Source organism: Phyllobates terribilis, unplaced genomic scaffold (assembly GCF_046119375.1).
Source record: "Phyllobates terribilis strain yellow unplaced genomic scaffold, ASM4611937v1 Scaffold_1__5_contigs__length_1240528914, whole genome shotgun sequence".
Lineage (NCBI taxonomy): Eukaryota > Metazoa > Chordata > Amphibia > Anura > Dendrobatidae > Phyllobates > Phyllobates terribilis.
The window spans coordinates 459,622,516-459,638,588 of NW_027362761.1; the positions used below are offsets into that span (position 1 = coordinate 459,622,516).

The window sequence follows — 16,073 nt, forward strand, 5'->3', positions numbered from 1 at the left end:
AAGTGATGTTCATTCTTTTATTCCTTTTCTTCATTCTTTCTCGTACGTCCCTCAGCACTACATGGTTGATTATTCATTCTTCATCCTATCCCTGCAGTGTTCTCGTCGTGCATTATCCAGCTATTTCTAGAGCATCCCTCTAACCCCCTGTGCCCGGGCCCGTCATGCAGCCCTGACGCCTTCGCTGTCTTCCCGCCTCTGTTGCCGCCGTCGGAGCTTCAAGTTCAAGCTAGAGACACAAAGGGGCGGAGCTACACGGTGCGCTGACGGAGCGGGAGGTGAGTGACGTCATTACACCCGCTCCTTCTAGTCTCCAGTCAATTCGCTTTCTCCATCCTCTGAGAGTACGATGCTATTTTTCAGCCAATCATATTATTCCTTTGAGATTGACACATATAACAACCAATTAAAATACGCTCTTGCTGTGAAGCCGCTCCGGTTACTAAGGGGAAGTGAGGAGGTTTTCACCAATCACGTATCAGAAGCCTTGTTTACTGGGCGGGCTCAGAGCTCAGGGCCTTACTGTCTGCGTCCAGGTCTCCACAGACCGCAGGGAGAAGACATGAGCCTGGTTGTGAGGTAAGGCTGGCTGTCGGGACGTGCACGTACCCTGGGGAGAGCGTCTGCAGCGCTGCCACACACGGCCCGCGCCCTGGGCGCCCTCTGTGGCGGGAGGTGACGTACGGATCCCGGGGGTCACCGGCAGCCTGGACTGCGGAGCTCTCCGGGGTGTGGGGTCTAGTTCTGGGTTATCAGGTCAGTGTCACTCGCCTGCGTCACCTGGGGGGGGGGGACGACGAGGCGGGCGCCTGCGTCACCTGGGGGGGGGACGACGAGGCGGGCGCCTGCGTCACCTGGGGGGGGCGAGGCGGGCGCCTGCGTCACCTGGGGGGGGAGGGGACGAGGCGGGCGCCTGCGTCGCCGGGGGGGGAGGGGACGAGGCGGGCGCCTGCGTCGCCGGGGGGGGAGGGGACGAGGCGGGCGCCTGCGTCGCCTGGGGGGGGGGGACGAGGCGGGCGCCTGCGTCACCTGGGGGGGGGCGCGGACGAGGCGGGCGCCTGCGTCACCTGGGGGGGGAGGGGACGAGGCGGGCGCCTGCGTCGCCGGGGGGGGAGGCGACGAGGCGGGCTCCTGCGTCACCGGGGAGGGGTACGAGGCGGGCGCCTGCGTCACGGGGAAGAGGCGGGCGCCTGCGTCACCGGGGGGACGACGACGAGGCGGGCTCCTGCGTCACCGGGGGGGGGGGTACGAGGCGGGCGCCTGCGTCACCGGGGGGGGGACGACGAGGCGGGCGCCTGCGTCACCGGGGGGGGGTACGAGGCTGGCGCCTGCGTCATCGGGGGGGGGGGACGAGGCAGGCGCCTGCGTCACCGGGGGGGGGGGGGGGGTGGGCGAGGTGGGCGCCTGCGTCACGGGGAAGAGGCGGGCGCCTGCGTCACCGGGGGGGGGGGTGGGCGAGGCGGGCGCCTGCGTCACGGGGAAGAGGCGGGCGCCTGCGTCACCGGGGGGACGACGACGAGGTGGGCTCCTGCGTCACCGGGGGGGGGGGGGGGGGGGTACGAGGCGGGCGCCTGCGTTACCGGGGAGGGTACGAGGCTGGCGCCTGCGTCACCGGGGGGGGGACGACGAGGCGGGCGCCTGCGTCATCGGGGGGGACGAGGCAGGCGCCTGCGTCACCGGGGGGGGGGGTGGGCGAGGCGGGCGCCTGCTGTGCATCTCCTGGGATGGAACTGGTTTCTTATGAAAGCAGATATCTTAAAGGGAACATGTCAGCCGAAAAATCGCTGTTAACCTGTAGATATGGGGTTAGTCTGCAGGTTAATTGCATTACTAACCTGCCTGCCTGTAGCCAGAATGCTGCCGGGAGAGAATGAATTTGTTCCTCCTGGCAGCGTTTTAGTTTCAGGCACGGGGGCAATGCAGGTTCAGTCACCGCTCTGAGTATACAGTGCGGCCGCTGTAACCGCATCCTGGCCCTGACTGACAGCCGACCCTAGTGCAGAGCTGCTGTCAGTCAGGGCCGGGGTCCGGTTAGATTGGCTGTATACTCAGAGCGGTGACTGAACCTGCGTCTCCTCCAGAATGCTGTAGATGGAATAAAGTTCATCTTCTCCCCGCAGAATTTGGCTATGTGCTGGCTCTGGACAGGTTAGTAACGCTATTAACCTGCAGCAGATTAACTTCATATCTGTAGGTTAATAGAGTTTTGTTTGGTGACATGTTCCCTTTAAAGGGATTGTTTAATTTTCATTAATGGGTAAAATTGCAAAGTGTTTGTAAAAATGGACAACTTCGCAATTTGCCTCTTATTAACTGATGCAGGTGACTGACAGGTCTCTCGATATAGGAGAGTGCTCCAGTGGTAATACTGTAAGGAGGCAGCTGATACTGAAGCCATTTCCTGAAGAGATGAGTTTTCGGGTTGTGTATAAAGGTTCAACTGTGAAAGACAATCTGATGCACTGACACTGAGGTAATGAGTTGCTGAGGATACAGGACGCTCAGAAGTCTTAGAGACAGTTGTGTGAAGAACATATAAGACCGGGGGAGAGAAGGGAATCTTGTGAAGAAAATATAAGTCCAGCTCACCGTAGAAGACATCCTGTAGTGTTCGGAGCGCAGGAAAAGGCTGTGTCAGAGCTTGGGGCAAGCACATGAACAGAAGAAAATCCAGCTCAACGAGCTTGTGAACAAACGTCTTTCTTTATTCACCAAAAGTGCTCAGAATCAGCAATGCAAGTTACACTATATGTGACATGGATGCCTTTCAGTGACCCTTACAGTCCTGCAAAGTAAAATGTCAGCCCCCAGTGACTGCATTAACCCCTTTACTCCCAAAGGTGGTTTGCACCTTCATGACCAGGGCCAATTTTTACAATTCTGACCACTGTCACTTTATGAGGTAATAACTCTGGAATACTTCAACGGATCCCCCTGATTCTGAGATTGTTTTTCGTGACATATTGTACTTCATGGTAGAGATAAAATTTCTTCAATATCACTTGCGTTACTTTGTGAAAAAATCGGAAATTTGGTGAAAATGTAGAAAATTTAGCAATTTTCAAACTTTGAATTTTTATGTCCTTAAATCAGAGAGCTATGTTTCACAAAATAGTTAATAAATAACATTTCCCACATGTCTACTTTAGATCAGCACAATTTTGGAACCAACATTTTTTTTTGTTAGGAAGTTATAAGGCTATGCGCCCACGATGCAGATTTTTCCTGAGCGTTTCTGCATCTCCCTGGCAGAAAAAACGCATGCAGGTTTTACATGCTTTTTTCCTGCCTGGGACAAGCACAAGTGAAGTGTTTTGATCATGCGATTCCGCATGCGGGTTGTCAAGCGCTTTTCAAGCAATTTTAGCATCACTTGGAAAGTACTTGACATCTTGGTCACACTATAGTGTGACCAAGTTAGTTAAAAAAGAAAAGAATAAAAATGGTAAATAAAAAACAAACAAAAAACACCCATATATTCACCTTCCGATGGCCCCCGGTCTCCTTATCCGATGCGTCCGGTCTCTTGTACGGCTCGCGGTGATGTAAAAGGACCTGCCATGACGTCATTTAGCCATGTGAAAGGTCACGCGACTGCCGACGTCAGCGGTCGCGTGACACATCACATGACTAAATGACGTCATGGCAGGTCCTTTTAGACCATCGGGAGCTGCTGGGGAACCAGAACGCATCGCTATGGAGTCCGGGGGACATCAGAAGGTGAGTATAATGTATATTTTTTATTTTAATTCTTTTTTTTTTACAGATGCTATAGTACCCGGGTCTGGAGGAGAGTCTCCTCTTCTCCAAACCCGGGTACCATCCGCACATTGAATCGCTTAATATCCGCATGTACACATGTAGTCATGCGGATATTATGTGATTCAATGCAAGTCAGTGGTGGCAAAAACGCCGCGATTCCGCAAAATAATTGGTAGTGCTCCGGATTTTTCCGCAATGATAATCCGCAGCGGAAATTTGCGCAGCATGTTAACAGAACATGTGGATTATCATTGGGCACCATAGCGTTTTTTAAGCGTTTCTGCAGTGGAATTGCCGCTGCGGAAACGCATAGTGGCCACACAGCCTAAGGGTTAAAAGTTAACCAGCGATTTCTCATTTTTCCAACAAAATTTACAAAACCATTATTTTTAGGGACCACATCACATTTGAAGTGACTGAGGGGCCTTTATGCCAGAAAATACCCAAAAGTGACACCATTCTAAAAACTGCACCTCTCAAGGTGCTGAATACCACATTCAAGAAGTTTATTAACTCTTCAGGTGCTTCACAGGAACTTTTGGAATGTGGAAGAAAGCAATGAACATTTAAATTTTTTTCACAAAAATGTTACCTTAGACCCCAATTTTTTTTATTTTCGCAAGGATAACAGGAATAACTGGACCACAAAATTTGTTGTGCAATTTCTCCTGAGCACGCAGATACCCTATATGTGGGGAAAAAACACTGTTTGGGCGCACCGCAGGGTTCAGAAGGGAAGGAGCACTGTGTGACTTTTTGAATGTAAAATTTGCTTGAATAATTAGCGGACGCCATGTTGCGTTTGGAGAGCCCCTGATGTGCCTAAACAGTGGAAACCCCCCACAAGTGACACCATTTTGGAAACTAGACTCCTCAAGGATTTTATCAAGGGGTATAGTGAACAGTTTGAACCCAGAGGTACGACACAGAATTTGATAACATTAGGTCATCATATTGAATAAGTTGTCATTAGTCTTGAGCTCAAGTGCTCGCTACTTGAGTTTGCATCAGGTACACGGGTATTTTATGCAATAAAAGCTTTTATAGAAATTTTATTTATTTTTTTTGCATCACTTTTTTTCTGAGAGCTATAACTTATTTTTCGGTTGATGGAGCTGTATGGACGCTTGTTTTTTGCGGGATAAGATGACGTTTTCAACGGTACCATTTTTATTTACATACGTCTTTTTGATGGCGTTTTATTAAATTTTTTGTTTGGCGGTATGATGACAAAGCATCGTTTTTTTGCTTACTTTTTTTTTTTACCGTGTTCACTAAATGGGTTAACTAGTGGGACAGTTTTATAGCTCAGGTTGTTCTGGACGAGGCAATACCAAATATCTGTAATTTTTTATTTTTTTTCCATTATATTTATGGGTACACTATATTTTTATTTTTATTGGATTATTATTATTATTTTTTTTTAACTTTCTTTCACTTTTATACTTTGTCCCATATTTGCAGGCTGATCGCTTGTATAGCATAGGGTTGCAGCGGCATCCTTGTGTTATGCAGTCTGTCAGCTCTGTACTGGCACAAGTTAGATAGATCGTGCACTAACTTCCTGATGCCTGGTGACCCAGATGTCGTCATGACAACATCGGGTCACCATGGCAACGATCTCCTGTTGGGGGGGGTCTCTGGTTCAAGGTAAGAGGGCGCTCTTACCTCTGCCTGCTCCCGCAATGCTGCGATCGACTTCGATCGCAGCATTTTGGGGGTTAATGTGCCGGCAGCGGTGCAGGACCACTTCTGGCACATAGTACCGGGTGTTAGCTGTTAAAATCAGCTGACATCCGGCAGCAATCTCCCGATCGTCGAGGCGTAATAATACGTACCTGGTCAATAAAGCCGAGGTCACAAGTACATATTATTACGCCCCACGTCAGAAAGGGCTTAAAATGTATTTAAAAGAACATAAATGTAATTCAATAAAGCTTAGGTTAAACCAACATGTTATGTAAATTTTTTAAAAATCTTTAAATAATAAAAAAGCAGCACCTATCACCTACAAAAGCAAACTCTCTCCCTCCTTCACAGAAGTATGAATGATTGTTTTTTTTTTTTTGGTTTTCTTTTGTGAGAAAAGTTGTAGTTTTTTTTTTTGTTTGTTGTTTTTGTCGTACAATGTACTAAAAAGTTATAAGGGGGGGGGGGGGGGGATTCCAGATGGGATGATGGTGAAACAATACAATTCTGCCATTTATTTTTAGGTTTTGTTTTTAAAAGCATTTATTGTGATGTGAAAATCACCTAAAAACTCGATTGTCCACATCAGTCTGATTACGCAATATCAAGCTTGTCTCGATTATTTTCTACTTTAAATCAGAGCTGTGGAGTTGATATAAAATAGACTGACTCCTAAAATATATACGGTAATAAATTGGGTACAATTAGTACAGTGCAGGATGCGCTGTAAATGTTTTCATAAGAATTTGGGAAAGTTCTTAAATGTCCTATAAATGTCTGTTCTGTTCCTGATCTAAGGGTCTCGGCTTTTAGTTGAGATGAATCTGTGCTGCACTAAACGCTCAGTAGTGACCAGTGCTGTGGAGTTGGAGTCTGAGTCAGTGGTTTGGCTTACCGACCTCAATATTTTTTAAATGATAAAAAAAAAAAAAAAAATAGAATATTGTAAGTAAAAAAAAAAAAAAAAAAAAAAAAATAAATAATATATATATATATATATATATATATATATATATATATATATATATATATATATATAAATTTTTTTTTTCTCTTGATGGGGCTGAGTAAGGACCTATTTTTTGTGCGGTGGTTTTCATACCAGTTTTGTGCACACATGATGCTTTGATTGCTTATTACATTTTTCTTTTTTAGGGAGCCGACCAAAAAATATATTTATTTTTTTTTTTACTTTTTGTTCCCCTTTACACTGCTTATCATAGAGGACCGTAGACTTGAAATATGATCGCTTGTACTACCGTATATACTGCAATACCATTGTATTACCGTCCATAGTGAAATCGCCATTTCCAAAAGAGCTCAGCCTGTGGCTTCATTTCACAGGAGTACAAAGATGACAGTGACGGGGCCTTCAGCAGACGTCCGGCTGCCATTGTAACCCATCAGTCACAATGCTGGGGGCTAATGGAAGCCGATGAGTGCTAGGAGCAGCTCCTGTTCCATTTAAATGCTGTTTTCAGAGATTGCCAGCGGCATTTAAGTAGTTAACAGCCTGGCTCCGGCTTTTAGAGACAGATACTGGTTATGTAATCTAGCGGACCCCTTCCCAAAGTTGTAAACTCACGTCGTAATGTGGTACGGGGTGAAAATCCGGAACTGTGCCGGGTAGACATTAATAGGGACGCGATCTTCCATGACTTCTTCAAACAGCTGATTGGGTGGGGTGCAGAGAGTCCATCCTGTACTCCATCTATTGAATGCAATTTTAAGAAAAGGCCATCCATTTTAAAGACCTGGACCCCCCCCCCCTTCCTTTTTATATTTGCTGTAGGTGTAGGGGATGTATCCATAGACTTACGGTAGATAAATAAATCATAATGTGTTTTCTCCGTCAATGGAAATTACCTGATGTCCAGCTCCTCTCATTTGTGCATTTCTCCTTCTTATCTTTTCCACCAGACCGGAGTTAGCGGTCGACAAAACAAAAAAGAAGAAAAAAAGAGAGTTGAGCAAGGAACAGAAGCAAGAAATTAAAGATGCATTTGATCTGTTTGATACGGACAAAGACAAAGCAATAGATTATCATGAATTAAAGGTACTGACCAGGAAACCCCTGTGGATCGCATTGTGCACCTCAATATATTCACTGCCCAGCTGCTGCCTGCCTCTTCTGACCAGAGCAAAGTGCTGGGGTTGTTGTCAGCCACATTGAGGGGGTTGTCAGAGCCATACAAGGGTCTAAAAAAAAGCAGTAATACACTACCAATCGACTCCTGCTCCCCAATCCCTGACTGTCTTTGATCACCTGCCTCTAGTGATGACGTATGACAGCTGCAGCCAATCACTGGCTACAACATTGTACTCAGAGGTGTAGACACTCAGAGCTCTAGAGCTAGTGATTGGCTGCAGCAGTCACCTTCTAGACATTTCATGTCATTGTTGGTGCTCAGTAAACAGAGTGGTGGGCTGCATTGGCACAAAAGCAGCAGGGGATTGGTAAGGTGAGTAATAATTAGTTGTCAGCTCTCTAATTACCACTATGGGGTTGGACAGCTGCCTCTCCACCTCTGTCCTGCGGCTTTCTCCGTTTCCCATTGGCCGTTGTCAGGAGACTGATTTTGTTTTTCTTGTGCAATATTGTCCCTGATTTGGATGAGTTGATGGTTGTACATGTCTTGTGTTTGGCAGGTGGCCATGCGCGCTCTGGGCTTTGACGTTAAGAAGGCCGATGTTTTACGAATCCTGAAAGATTACGATAGTGAAGCAACAGGAAGGATTAGTTTTGAAGACTTTAATGAAGTTGGTAAGTTTTCTTTTCTCATCGGCCATTTCCCATATTTACAAGAAATACTTGAGCCATCTTTGCTGTTCAAGCTTGAGATCCTGAGAGTCTTTTCTTTCCAAGGTTGCTGAGCTAATGTTTTTTTTTTTTTTGTGGATTTCTTTTTCTTTTTTTTTCTGGTAATGGTACACAGCAGAATACATTAACCCTCTACCACAATCCACTGTTCATTTGCGGAGGTGGTGCGATTACCTGGTGTCAAGTGACATAAATGTACGACGCAGGGAAAAAAACGATGTCTGCACCATCTGCAGTAGGTGTCAGTTGTATATTACAGCCGTCTGAATGATGGGCAGGGTTCGCCAAAATGTCTGAAAATAATGAGAACTAGGGTAATATGAGTGCCAGGGCGCTAAATCATGTATGGAAAAAGCAATACCAAAGATAAGAGAAAAAGGTCAATACATGAACGATGTGCACACCTAATATAATGAAAAATAATGCAACTTTATTAAACACCAAAAGACATACAACATATGCAAGATAAAACCATCTAAAAAAATGTACAAAAAGTGAACAGTCAATAATAATCCAGATGCCCCCAAGCACAAATAAGGTAAGGCAGCTGTGAAATAAATGAGCTGAGGGAAGTACAATTGGGCTCAATATAATAAATGGGCAAACGGCATGTAAGGTGCCCGTATTGCTAATCCCAAGGAGTAGTTCAGTGTACCAAGTGACAAAGGGACAGACGTAAAGGTTGTCAAATGCATCTCCCATTCATTTATACCCATGAACACTCCATAAAAGTGCAACTTGCCAGAGACAAATAGCCGATACCAGTAGCCCTTAGGCTGACCTGGTAAGAGAGCATGTGCGAAGTGGCAAAACCTCAAAATGGAAATAAATGAGACAGAGGATGCATGGTATGAATGTCAAAGAAGGGGGGAGAGACAAGTCACACATGAGAGTTTGTAACGTGACAGAAGCTCCCAATGCTGACCCTTCAATAAAGTATGTACACAACCATAACTCACATGTGCTCAAAAGTTAAGAAAAGTAACCATGGTAGGTTGTTGCCTGAGGAGAAAGGGGTGTGGAAGAGGACCCCAGACGTATCGCTGTTAACAGCTTTGTCAGGGGAAGTATATGATGTAGATCGGAAGTTACACAGAGGCACAAGTGCATGTATGGGGTTCACGATACTTCCCTAAATGAGCACACATGCGGAGTGCGCTTCATAGTGGAGTGAGGGCAGAAGTCTCTGCCCGCATATCGCGTACAGTCCCCATGCATGATACGATGTCCGGGTATCACTGACCTTTCCCCAAGGAAGCGTGCATACGTAGTGCGCTTTATGGAAAAGTGAGGGCCGGAATCTATGCCAATGAATCATGTACAACTTCCACACATGCGCAGTCGATTTTGACCTCCTGATGCAGGGCATCTGGTAAGTATATCAATAGAGACACTCCAAACCTTAAACAATAATAAAATATATCACCCCTAATATCAAAAATATACGCATCCTTATGCACTGAAAACAGTAGGTCATTGATAAAGGTATGTGGATTGAAAATTATGAACCCAAAAATAAGAGTATCTATAGAATCCAGCAGCTGAATTATGATTTCTATCATGGTAATGAGTTTGAAATATCAACACCAATGTATCCAATACATGACAATATGTGGGTTCAGCAGCAAGATTATGAACCCCAAAATTGTCGCTAGACCCTTTATTGGGCGGCACGGTGGCGCAGTGGTTAGCACTGCAGCTTTGCAGGGCTGGGGTCCTGGTTTCAAATCCCACCAAGGACAACATCTGCAAGGAGTTTGTATGTTCCCCCCGTGTTTCTGTGGGTTTCCTCTGGGTTCTGTGGTTTCCTCCCACACTCCAAAGACATACTGATAGGGAATCTAGATTGTGAGCCCCGATGGGGACAGCAACGATTATGTATGTAAAGCGCTGCGGAATATGTTAGTGCTATATAAAAATAAAGTTTATTATTATATAAAAATAAAGATTATTATTATTATTATTATTATATTTTTGTGCATGTGCTCATATCTTATTATCTATTGTATGCAAAGTGCCGAAAATATAAGGGGTCCAGCGACGACATTATAGATCCCAAGGCGTAGGATTATAACATATGCCCATAGTGTCTAGAATGTGCACATAAAGGGTAATTCCTTGTGTGCAAAAATGACACTGATAGAAGTCTGGGTCAAACGAGTGTGATATTTACTCAAAGAAGGTAGTCAGCCACTATGGGCATAGCTTGATGTCTGCCATACAGCTAAAGATAAGGGTGAAGAATTAGGAATAGGAAACTGTCTAAAGAAAGTGTCTTTGCTGCTCTTAGCAACCAATCGTAGAGCAGCTTTGTATTTTCTTAAATCAGAATACAAAATGAAAGCTACTCTCTGGTTACTATGGACGACAAAGACTTTCTTTTAGAGAATTCTAAAATGGCAATATTTTTCATTTTATATAAACGAGCGTTGATAGAGTAGATGAGACAGGCTGCATCACACATGATACACTGAGACACGGGAGTGTGCATCACATAGGAGGCGCTGAGACTGCCGTCTGTCCATCACATCGGAGAGGCTGAGGCTGCATCACATGGGAGGCGCTGAGACTGCCGTCTGTCCATCACATGGGAGGCGCTGAGACTGCCGTCTGTCCATCACATTGGAGAGGCTGAGGCTGCATCACATGGGAGACGCTGAGACTGCCGTCTGTCCATCACATGGGAGGCGCTGAGACTGCCGTCTGTCCATCACATGGGAGGCGCTGAGACTGCCGTCTGTCCATCACATGGGAGGCGCTGAGACTGCCGTCTGTCCATCACATGGGAGGCGCTGAGACTGCCGTCTGTCCATCACATGGGAGGCGCTGAGACTGCAGTCTGTCCATCACATGGGAGGCGCTGAGACTGCAGTCTGTCCATCACATGGGAGGCGCTGAGACTGCCGTCTGTCCATCACATGGGAGGCGCTGAGACTGCCGTCTGTCCATCACATGGGAGGCGCTGAGACTGCCGTCTGTCCATCACATGGGAGGCGCTGAGACTGCCGTCTGTCCATCACATGGGAGGCGCTGAGACTGCCGTCTGTCCATCACATGGGAGGCGCTGAGACTGCCGTCTGTCCATCAGGAGAAAGCAGCTCTGTCTTTGGCCTATCACTGCTGTCATTAGATAGGAACAAAAGCAATTTAATTAGACTTTTGCATCATGGAAGATGTAGTCTATATTGGGTGAGCCATATCAGAGAGGAAGAATGAACATTGGTGTAGCATGGGGGAAGGGGACGGGGTGAGAGGCACACGGCAGTTGCCTTGGGTGGCAAAGTTTGTGAGGCAGCTCCCACTGCCGCTTCTTGGTGCTGCACAGTGGTGCAGTAAGTGCCTGCCTGGCGGCTAACAAGGTGATTCAGTGCTGCAGCCAGAGCCTACTTTGACATCTTGGTCATAGCTGCAGTGCTGATGTTTGTCAGCTCTCTGTATGAAGGGAGTTCTGTCATCCCAGTTTTTGTCCATGCAGAAATCATTAGCTGATTACAAACTTCTCTTCACTACTGCACTCTGCTTAGGCAGCGACTGTGATGGCAAAGACCACACCGTGTTCTCCCACAGCTTACTTACTCTTTCTAACCATATCCAAGGTTAGGGCTAGGACTTGGGTTAGGGCAATAAAATTGTTACATAGAAAAAAAACACAAAAATAAATACATAATGAAAAGTAAATTTAACATTATATAACTTTTTAGTTTTATACTTGTATATCGGATTATAGCAAACAGCAGAAAATACAGGATCAAAGCGCAAACTAACTACAGCAGTATTTTCTTAAAATACAATACATATGCTTTGGGAATAAGGATTTAATACTGAATTGTTGGAAGTGATTTATGGAGTGCTAACTGTCCACGGTTTAGGGGGGCACTAAATACTTCTATTGCAGTGGGTGCTGGCTGCACCCGCTAAACCACTGAGAAGGAATCAAGGAGACAGACAACCTAGACATGGTACCTCCACTAATAAAGGTATCCACAAACCATACTCAATACATTATTCTTTAATATTCGCCTATTCTGCACTATATAGGTAGAAATATGGACGGCTTCTTTAAGTGTTCTGTTTACTTCTGTTGAGCAATTTCTCATCCTATTGTGCTTTAGTAACAGACTTGATATTGGACCGCGATCCCCAGGAGGAGATGATGAAAGCCTTTAAGCTGTTTGATGATGATGATTCAGGAAGAATAAGCATGAGAAACCTCCGACGAGTTGCTAGAGAACTTGGTGAGAACATGACAGATGAAGAACTACGAGCTATGATTGAGGAGTTTGACAAAGATGGTGATGGCGAAAGTAAGTTTCATGAAGGTTGCACACTGTCATTAATGACACTCATTTATGGGTAAGAGTAGGAATGGCTCAACAGGAGGGAGGAGAGCTGCTGTCCGAATCATCCTGGGCGGTTCATCTCGCAGACAAACAAGGAGAAGCCAAATCCGAAATCACAGCTCCCTGATCCCCCAGCATTTCAGATTGTTGTCAGATGACCTGAGTGTGTGACAGGTGATTCTGGTGCTGCAGTTGGGGTGAATACACTGCTGGCAGCCATCACAATGCTTGTAGTAAGACATGGCGTAGTTAGCACTTTTTCCTAACGCTCTGTGTTTGTACGTATCACATTTGTCCTGGCAGTGTCCATTTGCTGGGAAGCTGATTGAGCTGATCTAAATGGTGAGATGACTTCTCCCAAGGCTACGAGCCCACAGCGTGGGCTTAATCTGTGCTCACAAAGCTATACAATAATCAGATTTTATATAACCTACAGTATAATGGAGTAATAACTCCCAGAAACAGCACTGAAATATCAGCCATTATAGAAACAGATCAATTTTATTACAAATCACAAAAGGGTAAAAAATAAGGGGACAAACAAATAACAACATCCAATTACATGACAAAAATAATAGATCAATGGAGAGTACACAACAAACTAGGACATCACCAAGGGCAATAATATATACAATAGAAAAATATAAGGGTAGCAGAGAGTATATCCGTATACAACATGCTCAGTAGATAAGAAAAGAGTAATGGCGGGCAGTAATCTAGTATGGCCACAAGAGGGCACCAAACTAATAGAACAGTGTTCACGTAATACTACCAGAATTTAGAATCTAAATGTACATGAATGTGAATGACTGACGAATATAATATAGAGTAACCACCTAAGTTGTTAAAATAAAGTGCTTCCCGACTGATCAAATGCCCTAGTGTGCTTTCGCAGCCTCAATAAACGAGAGATTGGCCTGGGTTTGTTTCAGACCTCCTTAAAGTAGGTTGTATCAAGAAACTCATTATCAAAGCATAAATCTTTATTTCAAACTATTAAAAAAACATTTTTTTACCCCCTTTATTTGTACTTCAACAAACATATAACTACTTAGTGACAAAAATATATTGTCAAAGTTTAGTTGGTAAAACTAATACTTGAAAAACTTAAACTTGGAGCCCTGAAAATAAAAAAAAATAGGTCACTTCCAAATAGTTGGACATTACCAACAGTAAAGATCCACACAGCAATTTAAGAGACTTTGTTGCAAAAAAAAAAAAAAACAAGCACATGATTTTTTGGTCTAAGTATATATAAAGGCATAGCTGGCTAATATATCACACGGTGCTTGGACTAGTGTTATGTTCCTTTCATTTTTTAATGTTTTCTTTTTTTTATGACTATTACAGTCTTATTTAACTTGGGATGCTGATCTTTCCGCTTTGTAACGGCAGGTGCCGACGACTGTATGTGATCCATCTGAAAAAAATGCTCCGATGCTTATCGCACTCTGGTCAGAGTCTGTCATCCGAGTGCAGTCCGATGTGTTCCATGGACCCATAGACGTGAATGGGCGAGTGCCATTCGATTATCAGGGGCAAAATGTTTATTGGAGGATCTCGAGTTTCAAACTGTTACCTTTTGGATTTTGACAAAATATTTTAGCCACTTTTTTTCTTTCATGTTTGAGATAAAAATAGAGGTTGAATTCCTTTTTTATTTTTTTTTTAATAAATACTTTTGCTTTGATAATGTTTTTTTATACGCTATACTGTATTCTCAATCTACAGTAAAACAAAAATAAATTTGTATTAAAGTGTATTTCTTTCATGGACCCTTCATTAGGGGACACAGAAACCTCGACTCGAGGTACTATGGTCCTGCCATCCCGACAAGAGAGGATACAGACTGATGACTACAGACTGACCGCTACAAGCTGTTCTCTGTCGCTTAGTGGTTGTAATGGAGTATTCCGCACCCCGCTCCATTACCCAATCTAAATAGGAAAAGAGAGAGACTTTAGTTCCTACTGTAACAAACCATAGGCAAAAACAGGTCTGAAACTGCGATCCATGTCTGCCCCTTACATGACATAAGCTAATCAATAGCTGGGTGTTGGCAGACCAGGTGTAGCCAACTTTTTTTCCAAGGTGTATTCTTATTATCAGCCTCCAGGTGGCAGCATAGCATACCACCCATGGTTTCTGTGCCTCCTAATGAAGGCTGCGAGAAACTGATTTTATGGTGAGTACCAAAAATTCTCCGTTCTTCCGCCCTTTTGACAATGTGTGTAAGGTACAGAGAATTTTGATTGGATGATATTTTAATAAATTGGATTCCATAGTGACTACATCTCCGTGTATCTAGTATTGTTAATATTTGTACTGGGTTTGTCACATTTTTGCAGTAAAAATGCTGTGGCCAGATATCGATTGTGAGTCAATAGAATTTATTTCATGCACCATAAATTGCATTTTTTGGGGTCCTTGGTGTTTTTTCCAATTTGCAAGAAAAGGGCTTTTTGCACACCTCTCCCATAGGTCCATTATTGGCCTGCTCCCTTAGAGGTAATCTGCATTATATTTAATCTTGTATATCTCCATGAAATGATCCATTTTATTTAACTACTAGAATTGTCTTTAACCAATTTACCAGAAAACATCTATGATATCAAAGAGCAACACAATGAGCCGGACAGGAGTTTGCAGCTAGAGAAGGTCTGGGGTTTTCCTGCAAGAATTTGTCTTTATAAATAAGGTCCTTCTCTTCACTTATGTATTCCTTTTTTTTTTTCCTCTTCAGTAAATCTGCAAGAATTTATTTCCATAATGACTGGTGATGAATAATGACGAAGATCTGGATTCCTTCAAAGCAGTTCAGCGCTTGCAGAGACCACAGACCTAAGGACCAATATCCATGCTAAAGGTATGTTCACATTATGTCAATGCTCTACGCTGAGCGCTAAGTCAGGGGGTTATGCGCCCCTCTATGTACCCATTCAGAGGCAAACTGTTCAAAAACTGACACTTTGTCCCCTGTCTGATCTGCTTTGCGATTGTGTTTGTCTCTGTAGTGGGACAGAATAGAGACGTAACCCCCTGACGGCCGCTCGCAGCAGAGTGTTAACATAAGGTGAACCCAGCCCGAGAGTCAGTGTTTGTAGCATATTATGTTACATAGAATTTTTTTTCACAATTTTGGGTGTAGTTTTTGTTTTTGTAAGATATTTTTTTATGCAGCTGTAGAATTAAATCTTATTGAATTTTGTAATTATTTTAGGTGTCTCTTTTCTAGACAATTTACAAACCTTTTCAATTAACTTCATGATTCAAAGGTTTATATAAGCCATCACGTGATCAGGAAATAGCAGCGTTTTGGACACAGTGTATTTTCGCTGCCTCCAGAACGCTGCGTTCTAATCACGCAGGTAAATCCGCATGTGTTCATTGAGCTATGCGGATTTACCGCGTGTAATAAATGACTATGGGTGAAACTATGCAGTGGAGACTAGCATCTCCGC

General features: G+C 44.3%; 1 protein-coding gene across 2 annotated transcripts; it reads left to right on the top strand.

Moving 5' to 3' along the window:
* The first annotated feature begins 432 nt into the window (after positions 1-432).
* On the top strand, positions 433-15,828 carry CETN3 (centrin 3). 2 transcript variants are annotated; one of them, XM_073678703.1, is made up of 5 exons: positions 433-579; positions 7,372-7,507; positions 8,101-8,215; positions 12,385-12,576; positions 15,356-15,828. In XM_073678703.1, exons 1-5 carry the CDS (start codon positions 563-565, stop codon positions 15,397-15,399), a joined length of 504 nt encoding a protein of 167 aa, XP_073534804.1. In that variant the 5' UTR covers positions 433-562; the 3' UTR covers positions 15,400-15,828. The 2 variants fall into 2 exon arrangements, with proteins under 2 accessions (XP_073534804.1, XP_073534812.1); XM_073678711.1 differs by lacking the exon at positions 15,356-15,828 and adding an exon at positions 14,008-14,305.
* Positions 15,829-16,073: the final 245 nt, after the last annotated feature.